The sequence below is a fragment of the Ranitomeya variabilis genome, chromosome 4 (assembly GCF_051348905.1).
Source record: "Ranitomeya variabilis isolate aRanVar5 chromosome 4, aRanVar5.hap1, whole genome shotgun sequence".
Taxonomy (NCBI): Eukaryota; Metazoa; Chordata; class Amphibia; order Anura; family Dendrobatidae; genus Ranitomeya; species Ranitomeya variabilis.
Genome location: NC_135235.1, coordinates 553,899,935 through 553,918,204, shown reverse-complemented (window position 1 = coordinate 553,918,204; position 18,270 = coordinate 553,899,935). Strand labels below are relative to the sequence as shown.

Sequence of the window (18,270 nt, the reverse complement as noted above, 5' to 3'; positions counted from 1 at the left end):
TCACATCGTAGCAACACTGAGCAGCCGCACAGGTCTCACAGGCAACGAAAGACTGGTCAGACGAGCAGAGTCAGAAACTGTCAGGAGCGGAAGTACCAGAGGTCACCGCGATGCATGAAGTCAGAGGCAAGCCAGAAGTCAGAGCTACACAGGAGCATGGGATCCAAACCGTGAGACGTAAGATGAAGTTGGGGTACAAGCCAGAAGTCAAAGCCGGTCGGGGAACGAGGTACAGAGATGGAAAGAGGCGGGGTTCAGAGATCAGGCCGAGTCATACACTGTAAGGAAAACCACCAGACGAACACTAAGTCAGGGATAGGGAACAGGTCTCACACAAATGCGGGAAGTCAGAGACAGAAGGATCACCAGGGTATACGGGTCAGCTGCTCTAGCCTGGAAGCATGAACTATCACTGACGTTGGCCAGCAGTCTGCAGAGGACTGAAAAAGTCCAGCCAGCTCCAAAATGAGGCAGAGGGGGTTAACCCCCACATGATCAATCCAGAGAGAGGAAAGCAGAAAACAAACTCCAGACTGGATTATGATAATGGATAGCATCGTCCATCTGACCAATATTAAGTTGGAAGTGTTCGGATGGACTTACGCCGAAAATATATCTCCCATAAATATTGGATCAATGCCAACCCCAATATTCATCACTGACCACTGGCTTCATATGTCTGAGATAATTCCTTTTCACAGAGGAAGCCTTTGTACTTCTGAGCCTCTTGAGTATACAAATCCAAGACTTGCTGGTTCTCAGCAGATCCTTGTTGTATTTACATGTTCACAGCAGGGGATCCTACTTCAATGGATGTGGAAGTGTCAGCTCTTTCTCACTTCCCCAGTTATAATTAATCCCATATGTTCAATGTGATATGTCCCCTCTCTGAAGATGTCTTTATGAATTTTTCAAATTCATCTACATTAGTGTGCATGAGCGGCATCTACCCCATGCATTGCCTATGGGACTGCCAAGTAGAATGTTTGGCCTTATGCCGCAGTCCCGTAGACAATAAATAAAGCAGAGGCCGTGTATGTGCATCTCTACTCAATTCAGCACTGGGCTGCAGAGCCCCATTCTTGGTGTTTCAGAGGCTCAATATCAAGATCCCTGGGGGTCCTAGCTATTGGAACACCAGAGATTAACACTGTCTTCCCTATTCAAAAACTTGCCTTTTTGTGAATAACCCTTTAATGTGAATGGGTCCAGAAACCTATACTCACCTCAACTGTAGAGGATCACCACAGGTCTGAGAGGTGAGTGTATATGTTTTTTTTATTTCTTAGACCACCCTGGGACCATTAAGCTTAACTTTTAAAGTCGAGAGCACCCTTTAATTCCCTTAGATGACTCTGCTGACTAAGTCCTAATCTACACACCAAGGCAAACAAGTGATTTTCTGCAAAAATAAAGTGTCACAATTTTTTGTGGGTACATTGAGTCAAGATCAAATAAGTCACTATTGCCCTGGCTCTTCATGTGAGAACTTGACAATGTGGTAAAATATGTCAGGGTCCAAAGAGGTACAAAGATAGTAAGCATTACAATTCTAAAATGGTGCTTGGATCTTTACATCTATGGCTCACATTGGTCTTGACAGCCAGAATGAAATTCCAGTGTTGTCAGTGGGGCCCGTCCCAACATCTTCACTCCTTCCTGCCTGTTCACTTATATAGCTGCAGGATATCTAGTTTACAAGCCTGCAACTGCTCAGATCAGGTACAGAGGGTGGGTCCCGGCTGCCTGCGGGGATATAGTTACAGTATGTGTCAGTCAAGGTAACACATTTACATGCTCCTTATTCTTGACTCTTGCCTATTCCGCTGTAATAAACTTTTATATCGATACTTATGTGGGAACAGTAGCAACATTTATAGTGGATGTTAGAATGAATCATGAGGCATCCAGGCGACGAGTAATGGACTAGTAGGACATTAGCTCAGAGGGTACATGACGTTATGTATTACTTGGCTGCAAAGGAGAACTTCCTGTCTCATAATACAGACAAGCATAAATACACTGAGTCACAGACATACACACATATATACTGCACGATGTATGAAATATATACAGACACATGGATCACCCACCAAACAGGAGAAAAAGTGTGAAAAAGTGTTTGCACCCTTCCTGATTTCCTATTCTTTTGCATGGTTGTCACACTTAAATGTTTCAGATCACCAAACAAATTTACATATTCGACAAAGATAACACAAGTAAACACAAAATGCAGTTTTTAAATGAAGGTCTTTATTATTAGAGGAAAAAGAAATCCAAACCTTCAGGGCCCTGTGTAAAAAAAAAAATGATTGCCCCCTAAATCTAATAACTGGTTGGTCCACCCTTAGCAGCAACAACTGCAATCAAGTGTTTGCAATAACTGTCAATGAGTCTTTTACAACACTGTAAATGAATTTTGGCCCACTCATCTTTGCAGAATTGCTGTAATTCAGCCACACTGGAGGGTTTCCGAGCATGAACTGCCTTGTCATGTCATTGTCAACAAGATCTAGGAAAACTGTCTGACAACTATGACAGGCACCAATAAAGATGGCTGTCACACAGCTATTCAAGATTCCTAAATGGCAGACTTGACATTAAAGTGGTGGTCCATCTTGGATAATTCCTTTTAGTTAGCATTCCCTGACGAAAAGCGAATCACCTGTTGTTTGCCGTCAGAGAACCCTAGTATCCATAATAAACGATTTAATATGTGTGTGGGGGGGGGGGGGGGGCTGGCTGTTGTGGATTCTGTTGGAGGGCTCCCTCTGGTGGTTACTGCTGGTACTGGGTGACTTTGGTGGGTTGCGGCCTTTGGTTTCCACCTGTCCATCAGAGGCTGGGTGTTTCCTTTTTTACCTGGCCTTTCTGTCATTTCCCTTGCCGGCTATCAATGTGTTCAGATGTGCTCTGTTTGGTTCCTGCCTACCTGCTCCCAGATCTTTCAGGATAAGCTAAGTGCTGATTTTCAGTTGTTTGGTTTTTGGTCCAGCTTGCTTAGAATGTCTCTATGCTAGCTGGTTGCTCTAGTGGACTGAGGTTCTCCCCATGTGCCATGAGTTGGCACATGGGTTCTTGTAATCTCAGGATGGTTTTTTGATTAGGGTTTTTTGCTGACCGCTCAGTCCCCTTTTGTATCATTCTGCTTTCTAGTTTTCAGCGGGCCTCTATTTGCTAAAGCTATATACATCATCTCTATGTGTGTGCCTTCCTCTCATTTCACCGTCAATACATGTGGGGGGCAACTATACCTTTGGGGTTAATTCCTCTGGAGGCAAGTGAGGTCTTGTTTTCTCTGCAGTACTAGTTAGCTCTTAGGCTGGTGCGTGGCGTCTAGAACCAACGTAGGCACGCTCCCTGGCTATCTCTAGTTGCGTTTGTCAGGCGTAGGGCAGCGGTCAGCCCAGGTTCCATCACCCTAGAGCTCGTCCGATATTTGTTATACTTTGCTTGTCCTGTGCTATCCCTAGCCATTGGGGATTCATGACAGCTGGCAATAAATGGTCAATTAACTTGCAGTGCCACCACTGGTGAAATAAGGCATTATGCAATGAACAGACATGTTGGGTCCTCCACAGAGATATGGTGTTTAAAGCTGCTCTCTCGAAGTAATAGATGTGCTTAAAGGGGTTGTCCGGCCATAGGTTATATGTCTGAAGACACTCTATGTGGCTGCAGACTTGTGAATCGTCCAGTTCTAGGAGCAGGCAGTCATGTGACTACAAGTATGTGATTTATATCTTTCTGGCCATATTCCAACTAGACGTTTGATTTGCACTGAGCGACGCCACGCACATCTAGTTGGCATGTGACCGCATGTATGCAAATCACATACGTGCAGTCACGCGCCGTTCACTCCCAGCACCAACACCAAGGAACCTCACAGAGCTGTGCACTGTCAGCACTCACATGTCTGCAGTCACATAGACTGACTGCAGACTTGTTCTCCCCCCACAGATCACTTATTTCTCACTTCAAAAGAATAGGAGCTGTTCTGCAGGACAAGACAGTGGCCGCTACACACTGAATGGAGCTGAATTCTGCCGCTCTGTTCAAGGAGTTTACATCCAGCCTTATCCTGATCCGGTGTTTACATCTGATTTCATATTAATGACTTATCATGTGAATACTTCCCCAAAAATTTTTATTATCGGGAAACCCCCTTTGAAGAGGCTATGCAATTTATTAAATTGACTTCAGCTGATAGAGGAGAGTCCAAATCTTTTGGCCACAGCAGAATCCAATTTCAAAAGTCGTTTCTTGCTCTAGACAACCTACTATGTCCCATCCTGCCCTACAGAATTAACTGATTAAAATGAGAAGTGTGTAATGCATTATTTCCCCTGTGGAGGTGCTGCAGCGAAATTGAAAAGTTACTACCTGGTTTCCTCACGGATCCTAGATCATTGTTGGGAGGCTGGAGGGTAAATAATTTATGTTTACTGATGATTTATATTTATTGTAAGGGAAATTAACAAATTCATACAATGAAAATTAAGCTAATTAAAAAAATCAACATCTGCATGTTTTTTTATAAATTATAATCCTGGCCTCAATAAGGGCACCCAAATGTACCATCATCATTGCTAATCTAAGTGGTCGGTCTTCTATATCTACTTCTGTCCTTCAGGACTTTGGAAGAGGGGCTTCCCGCTGTGATACAAAGACAGATCTTCTAGCTAATGGTTGTCTCCAAGAATACATTGAATACCCAGTCAGCGAAATTAGTTTTTCAGCTAACATACCTCTGAGTGACAAAGGTTCAGGCGGGGAAACTGAAAAGATCACCCAGATGACCCCACAGAAGATTGAACTGTTTCTAAGACCAGGTAAAGGAACATCAAGACATCATAGTAATGCATCAGATATGGAGTAATGTAATGTGGGAAAGACTTAAAGGGATTGTCTGCATTACAAAACTGTAGTGGTGAATTCTGAGTTAGGTTTCTCCTCTTCTTGTGGCTACAAAGAATTCCTCTTACTCTGGAGAACCAGGATTACTTTTCTGATTTCAATGTAAAAGCTATGTAATACTATATTTGTCCTGCAGAGGCACTGCAGGGAAATAGAACACTTGTTGTCAAGTTTCCCCTCAGATCACAGCTGATCATATGTGATTCGAGCAGCTGAAGACCATATATACTAAAAAGAAGTAGGAAACCTATGTTTTTCCTCTCTATCATGTTGCATGCCATCGAAAAGCACTGGAATGAAATACTCATTACTGATATATTGGGGCATGAGAAGTACTGTGATTTAACAAGTGAACAATAGAAGTTCCCAGTGTTGAAAAATGAGACGTTAGTAGAAGATGTGATTCATTTTTCCCATTAGATGATTCTAAGGTGTTCACGGTACAAGTTCGGCAAGTGGAGGACTACCCCGTTGACATCTACTATCTTATGGACTTGTCTTACTCTATGAAGGATGACTTGGAGAGTATCCAGACACTAGGCACTGAACTGGCAAAAAGAATGAATAAAGTGACCAGCAACCTACGCATTGGTTTTGGAGCTTTTGTTGACAAGCCCATGTCACCATATATGTACGTCTCTCCTCCAGAAGTTATCACCAACCCATGCAGAGAGTAAGTACTAACAGGTTTCCCATTTTATTTAAAGCAAAGCGGTCTGTAACATCAATTTTCAATCATACCCTAGAATGCACATATGGGCATGCAGGTGTTTAAAATGTAATGTAGTGTAATTCATCGTCATCTTTATACTTTCTATCTGTTGCTGTATTCCCGAGTGATTAGCGTTTTCATTCATATGCAAATGAGCTGTTAAGTGCTTTGGGCCTGAGAGAGCACTTGTTACCAGGTTTGGCCGATATGAGCTAAGGCCACCACCTTTCACGGCTGATATACGACATTCTATAATGCTGTATAGCTGCCTCCATCCCGACCTGCAAGAGAAGAAAAAGAGAATTTATTATACTCACCGGCGGGGCGGTCTGGTCTGATGGGTGTTGCAGTTCTTGGTCCAGTGCCGCCTTTCTTCTGGCGATGCCTCCCTCCTTCTTGCTCCATGTGGATGACGTGACCCTACTGTATATCAGGCCTGGAAGGTGGTGGTCTTATCTCATATCGGTCATACCTGGTGACAGGTTCGCTTTAAGGAGACTCTGCAATCTGATGTTATTCTGTCCAGCACCAGCACCAAAGAGTTAGCTCGATTGAACACTCAATGTTTCTGTGATGTCAAGCACCAGACAAAAACATCAGACATCATCAATAAAGCTAAAGAGGCTGGTGCTGGGTAAGGAAACAAACTCGGGAGGCAATGTCTCCTTATAAAAAAACCTATCATGCAAAAAAACGTTATTAACCTGCAGATATGGAGTTAAATGAAGCTGTGCGGCCGCCGCACTGAAAGCCCGGCTACCAGGAGGACATTAACTTTTTTCTTCCCATCAGCCTCATGCTTTTAATCATGGAGAAACAGCTTCAGTCAACAAAGTGATTGGCGGCTCTAACCATTCCCCTGCATTGACTGATAACCAGGCTCTACAGTGCATCAGTACAGTGCAGCCAGTCAGTACCGGGGCACAGTTACAGCCTCCGATCACTGTGACTGAAGACGCACAGGCTGCTCTTCTATGGCTCAAAGCTTGAGGCTGCTGGAAGGAATAAAGTTAATTTTCTCCCAGTAGCCGGGCTTTCAGTGCGGTGGCCGCATGGCTGTAGAATGCTATTAAACTGCAGATTAACCCCATATCTGCTGATTAATAGCTATTTTTGACATGACAGGTTCCCTTTAAGTGCTTTGTCACAGAGCAAAGCACTTAACATCTCATTTACATATGAATGAAGACACACATTTCTCAGGAATGCAGCTTTATTATAATACAACCACATGTAAGGCTACTTTCACACATCAGGTTTTCGCTGTCAGGCTCAATCCGGCTAAATTTCAAAAAAACGGATCCGGTGAATGTTGCCTCCAGATCTGTTTTTTTCCCATAGACTTGTATTAGTGCTGGATTGCATCGGATTACATTGCTTTTCGTCCGTTTTTTGCCGGATCCTGAAAATCTGCCGTTTCCGGTTTCTGGAAAAAACGTCCATAGCAACGTTTTTTGTCTCCGGCGAAAAAGCCGGATCCGGCGCTTCCGGCTGTTTGCTAGAATGGAAGCCTATGGGAGACGGAAAATTACAGATTACGGTTTTTTAAACTGAGCATGCTCCAAAATTTTTTTTATCCAATAATCTAGATATGCTAGCCGGATCCGTCGCATCAGTTTTTCACAATCTGCTCCAGATCCGGTTTTTCCAACATTCGCCGGATTGTGCCTGATGCGAAAAATCTGATGTGTGAAAGTAGCCTAAAAGCATGGCTTCATATAAAAAACTAACTTTCCCTAAAAAGACTTGTGTAACCAAGTGTTACAGCATAGTTTCTAAACTTTAGCAGTTTTTATTAGTTATTTGTAGAACACTTTTTTCTCTGTAGCTAAAAATTGGTGATCTTTAAGTAAAACATGGCGTTTTTAGTAGATACTTGCCATTCCTCTGTTATCTCTCCTGGAAATGTGCGAAAAAATTGGCAACTAGGCATTACTATTCTCCGTATCAATAGGGTCAGGTCATACACATACTGGAAATCCAAATACCATTTTGTAAATATGTGCTACCCTATTACATGATCTGCTGAACAGTGGGGTCCGGGTCCTGACTAGTGGGGTCCGGGTCCTGACTAGTGGGGTCTGGGTCCTGATTAGTGGGGTCCGGGTCCTGACTAGTGGGGTCCGGGTCCTGATTAGTGGGGTCCGGGTCCTGATCAGTGGGGTCCGGGTCCTGAGACCCCCACCTTTCACTTAAATAGCTGCCCAGAAGCGCTTTTCTCAGCAGGCAGAAGTGCTCAGCTCCTTCCTGAGAACATGCAGAGGGGCGTATGGACCCGTAACTTTCTATTGAGCCCCTACACTGCTCTGTGCGCATTCTCAAGCAGGAGCTGTGCGCTTCTGGGCAGTTTTTAAGCAAGTGGTGGGGATCTCAGAACCAAAGAGATCCCAGGAACAGTGCTCTGCAGAGATCTAGCATGAATGAAGAGGAGGTGAGCATGTTTGGCCTCCATTCATTGTCATTGTAACTGCTAGAAGTAGAGCGTTGTACTCAGCTGTCCAACATTTTGCTCTGCAAATCCTGCAAAAACTAACTCCTGGCGGGAGACTGTCAGAGCATGCTGAGAGTTGTAGGTTAGAGTATACAGGTGTCTTAGGCTACGTTCACATTTGCGTTGTGCGCCGCAGCGTCGGCGCCGCAGCGCACAACGCAAACAAAAACGCGGCAAAACGCGCGCTAAAACGCTGCGTTTTGCGCCGCATGCGTCCTTTTTGGCCGAAAGTTGGACGCAAAAAAAATGCAACTTGAAGCGTTTCTTGCGTCCAACGCTTGCGGCCATGCGGCGCAAAACGCAGCACAACGCATGTCCATGCGCCCCCATGTTAAATATAGGGGCGCATGACGCATGCAGCGACGCTGCGGCGCCCGACGCTGCGGCGCTGACCGCAAATGTGAACGTAGCCTTAGTGACAGACAAGTATTTTGGATAAAAGCCCCTCTGAATCAGAGGCGGTCGTATAGGGGCCCAAGAGGTAAGGGGGTCCAATACCATCTCCAAAGCAGGTGGCATTGTTTATTATGATGGACTGCGAAGGGCCCATATTTTGTTCTTGCACAGGGGTCTTTTCGGTCTGTGCCCCCCAGTTCGCTGAATACCTTCCTTTTTACAAGGGGGGAAACCTTTATGACACATTTATAGAGACATTCCAGTTGCCTGCCCTGGGAAATGTATTGCCTGCCATGAATATCCATTCCCCTTCCCCCTAGTTCTTTCATATTTCTTCTGTTTATTTGTGTTCACACATTCTCCAAGTAAATCTCCGTTAGATAATCTCAGATTCTAGAAAGAAAGGAGGGATCGTAAATATTTTAAGACGTGCGCTGGCTCGCTGCCTAAAAATCCCCTAAGACGTGTCGGATAGGAACACAGTGACCGTGCAGGGCAGATCACCTAGAACAAATTCTGCATACCGTTCATGACCAAGGAATCAACAAGTTATATGGGTGAAATCATGTCAATTGTTTGTGTAAAACGGACTTAAATAAGACCAGACAGGGTATGTGTCCACGTGCAGGAAACGCTGCGTGTTTGACGCTGCGCAGAGCCGCAGAGTCAAACACGCAGCGTCCAGATGTTACAGCATAGTGGAGGGGATTTTATCAAATCCCGTCTCCACTATGGGTGGTAACACGCACCAGGCAGCCCTGCGATTCCGGACATGCAGCGCGTCTTTTTAAGATCACAGCATGTCTATGTACCTTGCGGTGATGCTGCGCCGCCGCAAGGTATAACACAGGGCCCTATGTGAGGGGTGCGATGATGTCGGATGTGTGCAATGAACATATCCGGCATCATCGCGTCACAGAAAGGGGTGGGGCTTAGGGTGGAGCGAGTTTGCCGCTCCGTCCAAACCGCCGGCCATCCTGAAGGTGGAAACATACCCTTACTTGCCATAATTATGTTTTTTTTTTTAACCTGGTGTTTTCCCCGAATCTGTTGATGTTTTTCTCTTGGTGCTGCTCCTCTCCATTGTTGAGATATGGCCCCCTATACCCTGTATGTAGGTCTAGTCTTGATGGCCAAGTGGGCGGATCCGCAACTCTTCTCCATGTAAGTCTTTTTAAAGACCATGCCCACTTGGTTAAATAGACTATAGATGTATTTACAGGAAATAAGGGGCCTAATTGGAGACGAGCAGGGACAAAAAATAAGGAAATGCCCAGAGAATAGAAGCATTTACATCTTGTAAAAAGATGACAAATCCATTTAAAGGGGTATTACAGTCTAAGGCTATGTGCACACGTTCAGGATTTCTTGCAGATATTTCCTGAGCAAAACCGGACATTTTCTGCAAGAAATCCGCTTGCGTTTTTTTGCGCGTTTTTTTACTTGTTTTTTTGTGCGTTTTTTGTGCGTTTTTTTCCAGAGCTTCTCAATGCATTAAATAGTGGGAAAAATGCAAAAAATCCGCAAAATTAATGAATATGCTGCGTTTTTTACCGCGATGCTTTTTTTTGCGGAAAAAAAGCATCATGAGCACAAAAATTGTGGAATGCATTCTAAATGATGGGATGCATATTGTATGCGTTTTTTATGGCGAAAAAACGCAAAAAATCCGCAACGTGTGCACACAGCCTAAACAAGGTATCATCTATCCAAGAATCACTCTGCTCACATCGATCACTGTTTTCAGGGTCTTTGGGTTAGTGGGTTGTTAGTACAGTGGGTCGTCTCATGACAACAACTCCTTTTGATACTCTTTGTTTGTGCTGATGGTTGTCAAAGAAGAACATCTCCTGCTTTGGTCCCCTTTTCCATTAGCCATTATAGTGCATTGCAGGGTTGCCAATTTATTTGAATGTCAGGTACCTGAACAGAAAATTTTTACCTAATCACCACCATGGCTTCTATCAAAGATAGATGATCTTGTTTGATACTGACTTTTTGTTTGTGTTTACTATTGCTCCAGTATCTACCATCTCCAGACCATAAATGAGCTCCAGGACAAAATTTGTAACAGGGCTCACCCATCTGCCCCCGCCATTTGTTATACTGGTATCATAACATTGGACCCAGTAATAAATTCTACCTTAGTACCCAGTAAAATTATACTTAAGCCAGGGTCAAACTAGTGTGTATTCTCTCTTCCAAGAAAATTGGATCAATCATACTAAGGACACTCCGATCAAACTCTGATCAAAGTTTGAGCCAAGTGCCAGAATACATCTGATTGTCTCAGATGAGAGAATCGTAACACAGATAAGGAGAAGTTGGAGAAGAAAATGTCTCCTTTGCGTGAGTCCACAGAAATCGTACTGCATTCAAATGTCATCCGAGTGCAGTCCAATGTTTTCCATGCGCCCATACATTTAAATGGGTGCTTGCCATCCGATTTTGGAATGAAATCAAAGTATGCTGTTTTTTTTTTTATCACAGACAGGTTTGGTCAGTGAATAATATCGGTTATCAGCACTGACTCATTAAATAACATTGGTCCGAGTGCTATCCAATAGGACTCATCCAATAAATACGGTGTCGTGAGTGAGCCTTTATAGGTACATTGATGTGAGGGGTTTGCCCTCTTCCCCCAAAAAAATAATTATGACTAAGCACAACCTTCTTTTATTTCACAGCATTTTAACTACCTGCTTACCCATCTTTGGGTATAAACACGTCCTTGCTCTCACAGACAGAGTGGAGCGGTTTAACGACGAGGTCAGAAAGCAGCTTGTATCCCGGAACCGTGATGCCCCCGAGGGTGGCTTTGATGCTGTTATGCAGGCTGCAGTGTGTGACGTAAGTACGGATATCCAACATGGGGCAAGAGAATGGGGACGGAGAATGGGGCAGGAAAATGGGGCAGGAGAATGGGGCAGGGGAATGGGGCTGGAAAATGGGGCTGGAGAATGGGGCAGGAGAATGGGGCTGGAGAATGGAGCAGGAGAATAGGGCAGGAGAATAGAGCAGGAGAATGGGGCTGGAGAATAGGGCAGGAGAATGGGGCCGAAGAATAGGGCAGGAGAATGGGGCAGGAGAATGGGGACGGAGAATGGGGCAGGAGAATAGGGCAGGAGAATAGAGTAGGAGAATGGGGCCGGAGAATAGGGCAGAATAATGGGGCCGAAGAATAGGGCAGGAGAATGGGGCCGAAGAATAGTGCAGGAGAATTTGAGCAGGAGAATGGGGCCGGAGAATAGGGAAGGAGAATGGGGCAGGAGAATGGGGACGGAGGATGGGGCAGGAGAATTGGGCCAGAGAATACAGCAGGAGAATGGGACCGGAGAATAGAGCAGGAGAATGGGGCCGGAGAATGGGGCAGGAGAATGGGGCCGGAGAATAGGGCAGGAGAATGGGGCTGGAGAATAGGGCAGGAGAATGGGGCCAGAGAATAGGGCAGAAGAATGGGGCCAGAGAATAGGGCAGGAGAATGGGGACGGAGAATAGGGCAGGAGAATTTGAGCAGGAGAATGGGGCCGGAGAATAGGGAAGGAGAATGGGGCAGGAGAATGGGGACGGAGAATTGGGCAGGTGAATGGGGATGGAGGATGGGGTAGGAGAATGGGACAGGAGAATGGGACAGGGGAATGGGACCGGAGAATAGGGAAGGAGAATTGGGCCGGAGAATTGGGCCAGAGAATAGAGCAGGAGAATGGGGCCGGAGAATGGGACAGAAGAATGGGACCGGAGAATGGGGCCAGGGCCAGAGAATGAGGCCAGAGAATGGGGCAGGAGAATGGGGCCGGAGAATAGAGCAGGAGAATGGGGCCGGAGAATGGGGCTGGAGAATAGGGCAGGAGAATGGGGCCGGAGAATAGGGCAGGAGAATGGGGCCAGAGAATAGGGCAGGAGAATGGGGCCAGAGAATAGGGCAGGATAATGGGGCCGGAGAATAGGGCAGGCGAATAGAGCAGGAGAATGGGGCCGGAGAATAGGGCAGGCGAATAGAGCAGGAGAATGGGGCCGGAGAATAGGGCAGGAGAATGGGGCAGGAGAATGGGGCAGGAGAATAGGGCAGGAGAATAGGGCAGGAGAATGGGGCCGAAGAATGGGGCAGGAGAATGGGGCCAGAGAATAGGGCAGGCGAATAGAGCAGGAGAATGGGGCCAGAGAATAGGGGAGGAGAATGGGGCCGAAGAATGGGGCCGGAGAACAGGGCTGGAGAATAGGGCAGGAGAAGGGGCCGGAGAATAGAGCAGGAGAATGGGGCAGGAGAATGGGGCAGGAGAATGGGGCCGGAGAATAGGGCAGGAGAATGGGGCAGGAGAATGGGGCCGGAGAATAGGGCAGGAGAATAGAGCAGGAGAATGGGGTCGGAGAATACGGCAGGAGAATGGAGCCAGAGAATATGGCAGGAGAATGGGGCAGGAGAATACAGCAGGAGAATAGGGCCGGAGAATAGAGCAGGAGAATAGGGCCGGAGAATAGAGCAGGAGAATGGGGCCAGAGAATAGGGCAGGCGAATAGAGCAGGAGAATGGGGCCGGAGAATGGGGCAGGAGAATGGGGCAGGAGAATGGGGCAGGAGAATGGGGTAGGAGAATGAGGTAGGAGATTGGGGCTGGAGAATGGGGCAGGAGAATGGGGCTAGAGAATAGGGCAGGCAAATAGAGCAGGAGAATGGTGCCGGAGAATAGGGCTGGAGAATGGGGCAGGAGAATGGGGCCGGAGAATGGGGCTGGGGCTAGTTATAAGAGCTCAGTATTATCTATTTCTAATTGACAGGAAAGAATTGGCTGGAGGAACGAATCGTCACACCTCTTGGTATTTACCACAGATGCCAGGACTCATATAGCTTTGGATGGAAGACTTGCTGGCATTGTCCAACCCAATGATGGGCACTGCCATTTAGGAGAAGACAACCATTACACACAATCTACCACCCTAGTAAGGAGAATGGATAAATGCATTTCAACACTTCTAAAGATACAGTAACTCCGTCCAGCACTCAACAAACAATGTAATGGGATGTATTCTTTTCTCTCCCCCCATAGGATTATCCATCTATCGGCCTCTTGACAGACAAACTCTCACAGAAAAACATTAATCTTGTATTTGCTGTCACAGATAAAGTCCTTGACCTCTACAGGGTGAGTAGTGCATCTATGTAATATTACAGGAGAAAAAGTGAAAGGATTTAAAAAAAACAAAAACAAAACTTCTTTCTTACAAAATGGCGCCACACCTGTCCAGAGGTTATATGTGGCATTACAGTTGCCTGATTCAATTAGAGGGAACTAGCAGACACAACCCAAGGACAGATGTGACACTGTTTCTAAAAGAAATCAGCTATGTTTTTCTAATCCTGAATTACTCCTTTAAAGGGGTTGTCTGTACTGGAAAATCCTTTATTAATTGCACAAGTGAGCTGCATAAATATAAAATAATATATACATACCTCCCAGACTGGCCCCAAGTCTTATGTTTCTTCCATGGGATCTAATTGTGGGGCCTCTGATAGGCTGCAGAGGTCATATGACATTGCTAATGTTGTGAGAGCGGCGGGTACCACAGTACTCAGAGCGCAAAGGAGAGGAGGGGCACTGCTATGTATACCACAGGCGATCGGATAATCCCAGCTTCAAGCCTGCTAAGAGGACTATTGAAGTCAGTAAAAATATAGTTTTTAAAAATATTTAAAAAAACCCATAAGTTTAAACCCCCTACCTTGTGCTCGATTGAAAATAATAATATAAAAAAAATACTCATACTAAAATGATAAAGTTGCTCCCTTTCAAACATTCATGTGTGTCTCTTAGAAATACAGTGACTTGATCCCAGGGGCCACAGTAGGCACATTATCCGGAGATTCCAGCAACGTTATCCAGCTCATTGTGGATTCCTATGAGGTAAGACTCTGCACCAACCTTCTACGTTCTCAGAGCATTTGTATCAGTGGCCTGCGGCTATCCTGATGTTGCAAAGCTGAAGACCACCATGCACATTAGAATAAAGAAGGCTGAACACGCCATTATTTGGGGGATTGGCCAGCAATCTGATGTGTGTGGGGTCTAACCACTCTACCACAACTAATGATTCGGGGAGGGGAGGACCCAGCATGTTGGATTTCCAATAGCCTATCCTTTTTATCTCAGAGATGAGCCTAGTTCTAGAGGAGTCTGGCAGCAGCTATTTCATAGAGAACACGGGAGCGCTTGACTAAGCTGAGTGCTGCTGTCCATGGAGGACTCTGGTAAGGTAGCCATCTAATGTGTATGGTGGCTACAGATTCTCCCATGACTGATAATATCACAGGAGAGAAGGATCCGGCACGTTGGATTTCCAATAGTCTATCCTCTGGGAAATGAGCCACTAGAGAAGTCTGCCAGTGTCTCTCTCATAGAGAACATAAGAGCACTTGGCTGAGCTGAGGAGGCCTGTGTATGGTGGAGTCAGGAGAGATAGCTATTGTCCAATCAGTCGTTTAGCCAACAGCTACTTAATGTGTATAGGGGCCTAAAATTCCCAGCATGCCTAGACTTTTCGTGGCTTGTGTTTGATAATAGTGGCATTGGTTTAGCAAATCTTGAAAGCCAGAGGTTGGAGATTACCAATCATCATGGTTCCCTTGATAATAAGAGGTTGGGGTATCTGTATACCTTCATCTATGTAACCATTGAAATGCATTTCATCTCCACATGGCGAGTACAGAAGATCCGCTCCAAAGTAGAACTAGAAGTCCGTGATCTCCCAGAGGAGCTGTCACTCTTGTTCAATGCCACGTGCACCAACAATGAAGTCACACCAGGCCTAAAGTCCTGCTCAGGCCTGAAGATTGGGGACACAGTGAGTTATGGCCTTTCCAATAATCATACAATGTTTTTGTAAGGTTTTATCGCAATTAAACCCTGTACAATGGCCCTCTGTCTTTTGGGGGCATATATAAATGTGATTATTTAGTTTAAAATACATTTAGTGGCACACGTGACATAAAAGAAAAAAAAACTACATGTGATAGATATCTACATGACAGTGAAGAATGAATTCAATCGGTATTTTAATGTGAAACAACAGTGTAAAAATAAGCAACAAAAAGTTAAAAACGGCTTTTTTTTCTATATTGGGTAACAAATATGTACCCCACAACCAGCAGCGAAACATAGTAATTCATTGTACATTAGAAAGCCTTATGCTATCACATCACTAAAAAAATAAAAAGTTATGGCTGCTGAAATATGGAGAGGTAAAAGCAAAAAAGAAAAAAGTCATTAAGTTATTAAAGGGAGTCACTCAGCACAAAATGACTGTGTAAATCAAGCACAAGTGCACCCTTGGTGTGGGTAAGGCCGGCGTCACACTCGGCGTAAGACAATACGGTCCGTATTTTACGGCCGTAATACGGCCGAAATACGGTGAAATGTTCCCAAAATAGTGATCCGTAGGCAGGGTGTGTCAGCGTATTTTGCGCATGGCATCCTCCGTATGTAATCCGTATGGCATCCGTACTGCGAGATTTTCGCGCAGGCTTGCAAAACCGACATCTAATGGATTTATGTGCTCAAATGTTCATTAAAACATATATACAGTATATATATATATATATATATATATATATATGTGTCATTGAGACACATATATATATATTCTGTATTTAGATTTCATTCAGCGCGATATCTGTGAACAGCCGGTAATTCAATTACCGGCTTTTCATTTCTCCTGCACAAACCCGACAGGATATGAGACATGGTTTACATACAGTAAACCATCTCATATCCCCTTTTTTTTTGCATATTCCACACTACTAATGTTAGTAGTGTGTATGTGCAAAATTTCAGCGCTGTAGCTGCTGAAATAAAGGGTTAAATGGCGGAAAAAATTGGCGTGGGCTCCCGCGCAATTTTCTCCGCCAGAATGGTAAAGCCAGTGACTGAGGGCAGATATTAATAGCCAGGAGAGGGTCCATGGTTATTGGGCCCCCCCGTGGCTAAAAACATCTGCCCCCAGCCACCCCAGAAAAGGCACATCTGGAAGATGCGCCTATTCTGGCACTTGGCCACTCTCTTCCCACTCCCTGTAGCGGTGGGATATGGGGTAATGAAGGGTTAATGCCACCTTGCTATTGGAAGGTGACATTAAGCCAGATTAATAATGGAGAGGCGTCAATTATGACACCTATCCATTATTAATCCAATTGTTGGAAAGGGTTAAAAAACACACACACACATGATTTAAAAGTATTTTAATAAAATAAACACAGCGGTTGTTGTAATAATTTATTGTTCTCTCAATCCATCAGGAACACCCTCGCTTGGAAAAATAATAAACGCACAAGATACATACCTTCTGGTGAACCGTCTCGTCCCACGAAGTAATCCATCTGAAGGGGTTAACTAATATTACAGGCAGGAGCCCTGCTAATGCAGCTGTGCTCCGTGCCTGTAATCCCCGGGTGCTGAAAGGAAAGCAGTGATCTGTACTTACATTGAGTCGCGGTGATGCGCCCCTGCTGGATGTTCTCATGAACTGCAGCCTGGGAACTTTTTCCCACGCTCCAGGTCATATGAGGACATCCACCAGGGGGCACATCACCGCGACAGAAGGAAATGTAGGTCAATGACCTACATTTCATTCATTCGCCGGGGATTACAGGCACGGAGCACCGCTGCATTTAGCAGGGCTCCTGCCTGTAATATTAGTTAACCCCTTCAGATGGATTACATCGTGGGACGAGACGGTTCACCAGAAGGTATGTATCTTGTGCGTTTATTATTTTTCCAAGCGAGGGTGTTCCTGATGGATTGAGAGAACAATAAATTATTACAACAACCGCTGTGTTTATTTCATTAAAATACTTTTAAATCATGTGTGTGTTTTCTAACCCTTTCAAACAATTGGATTAATAATGGATAGGTGTCATAATTGACGCCTCTCCATTATTAATCTGGCTTAATGTCACCTTCCAATAGCAAGGTGGCATTAACCCTTCATTACCCCATATCCCACCGCTACAGGGAGTGGGAAGAGAGTGGCCAAGTGCCAGAATAGGCGCATCTTCCAGATGTGCCTTTTCTGGGGTGGCTGGGGGCAGATGTTTTTAGCCACGGGGGGGCCAATAACCATGGACCCTCTCCTGGCTATTAATATCTGCCCTCAGTCACTGGCTTTACCATTCTGGCGGAGAAAATTGCGCGGGAGCCCACGCCAATTTTTTCCGCCATTTAACCCTTTATTTCAGCAGCTACAGCGCTGAAATTTTGCACATACACACTACTAACATTAGTAGTGTGGAATATGCAAAAAAAAGGGGATATGAGATGGTTTACTGTATGTAAACCATGTCTCATATCCTGTCGGGTTTGTGCAGGAGAAATGAAAAGCCGGCAATTGAATTACCGACTTTTCACTAACACCGCTGCGTATTTCTCGCAAGTCACACTGCAGGTCCGTGTGGAATCCGTATTTTTCTCGCCCCCATAGACTTTCATTAGCGATTTTTTTGCGCAATACGCTGACAAACGCAGCATGCTGCGATTTTGTACGGCCGTAGAAAGCCGTATAATACTGAACCGTAATATACGGCTAATAGGAGCAGCCCCATTGAGAATAATTGTGCCGTATGTAATGCGAGTTTTACGGACGTGGTTTCTGCGCTCTTACGTCCGTAAAACTCGCCAGTGTGACGCCGGCCTAAACAGTTCAGTGCACCTTTCCACCTACTTTCTCTTCTCAGCTATGGCTTTACAGGAGCCAGAGGAGGAGGAAAA

At 45.1% G+C, this 18,270-nt stretch overlaps 1 protein-coding gene across 1 annotated transcript in view; it reads left to right on the top strand.

The window, feature by feature from the left end:
- Positions 1–18,270, top strand: part of ITGB3 (integrin subunit beta 3) — a 100,233-nt gene that overhangs the window by 27,175 nt on the left and 54,788 nt on the right. Inside the window, exons 3-9 of the mRNA XM_077252694.1 lie at positions 4,634–4,832; positions 5,338–5,590; positions 11,204–11,366; positions 13,292–13,453; positions 13,561–13,656; positions 14,326–14,415; positions 15,218–15,352. Of these exons, the coding sequence (XP_077108809.1) occupies positions 4,634–4,832; positions 5,338–5,590; positions 11,204–11,366; positions 13,292–13,453; positions 13,561–13,656; positions 14,326–14,415; positions 15,218–15,352 (1,098 nt within the window). The remainder of the gene's footprint in view (positions 1–4,633; positions 4,833–5,337; positions 5,591–11,203; positions 11,367–13,291; positions 13,454–13,560; positions 13,657–14,325; positions 14,416–15,217; positions 15,353–18,270) is intronic.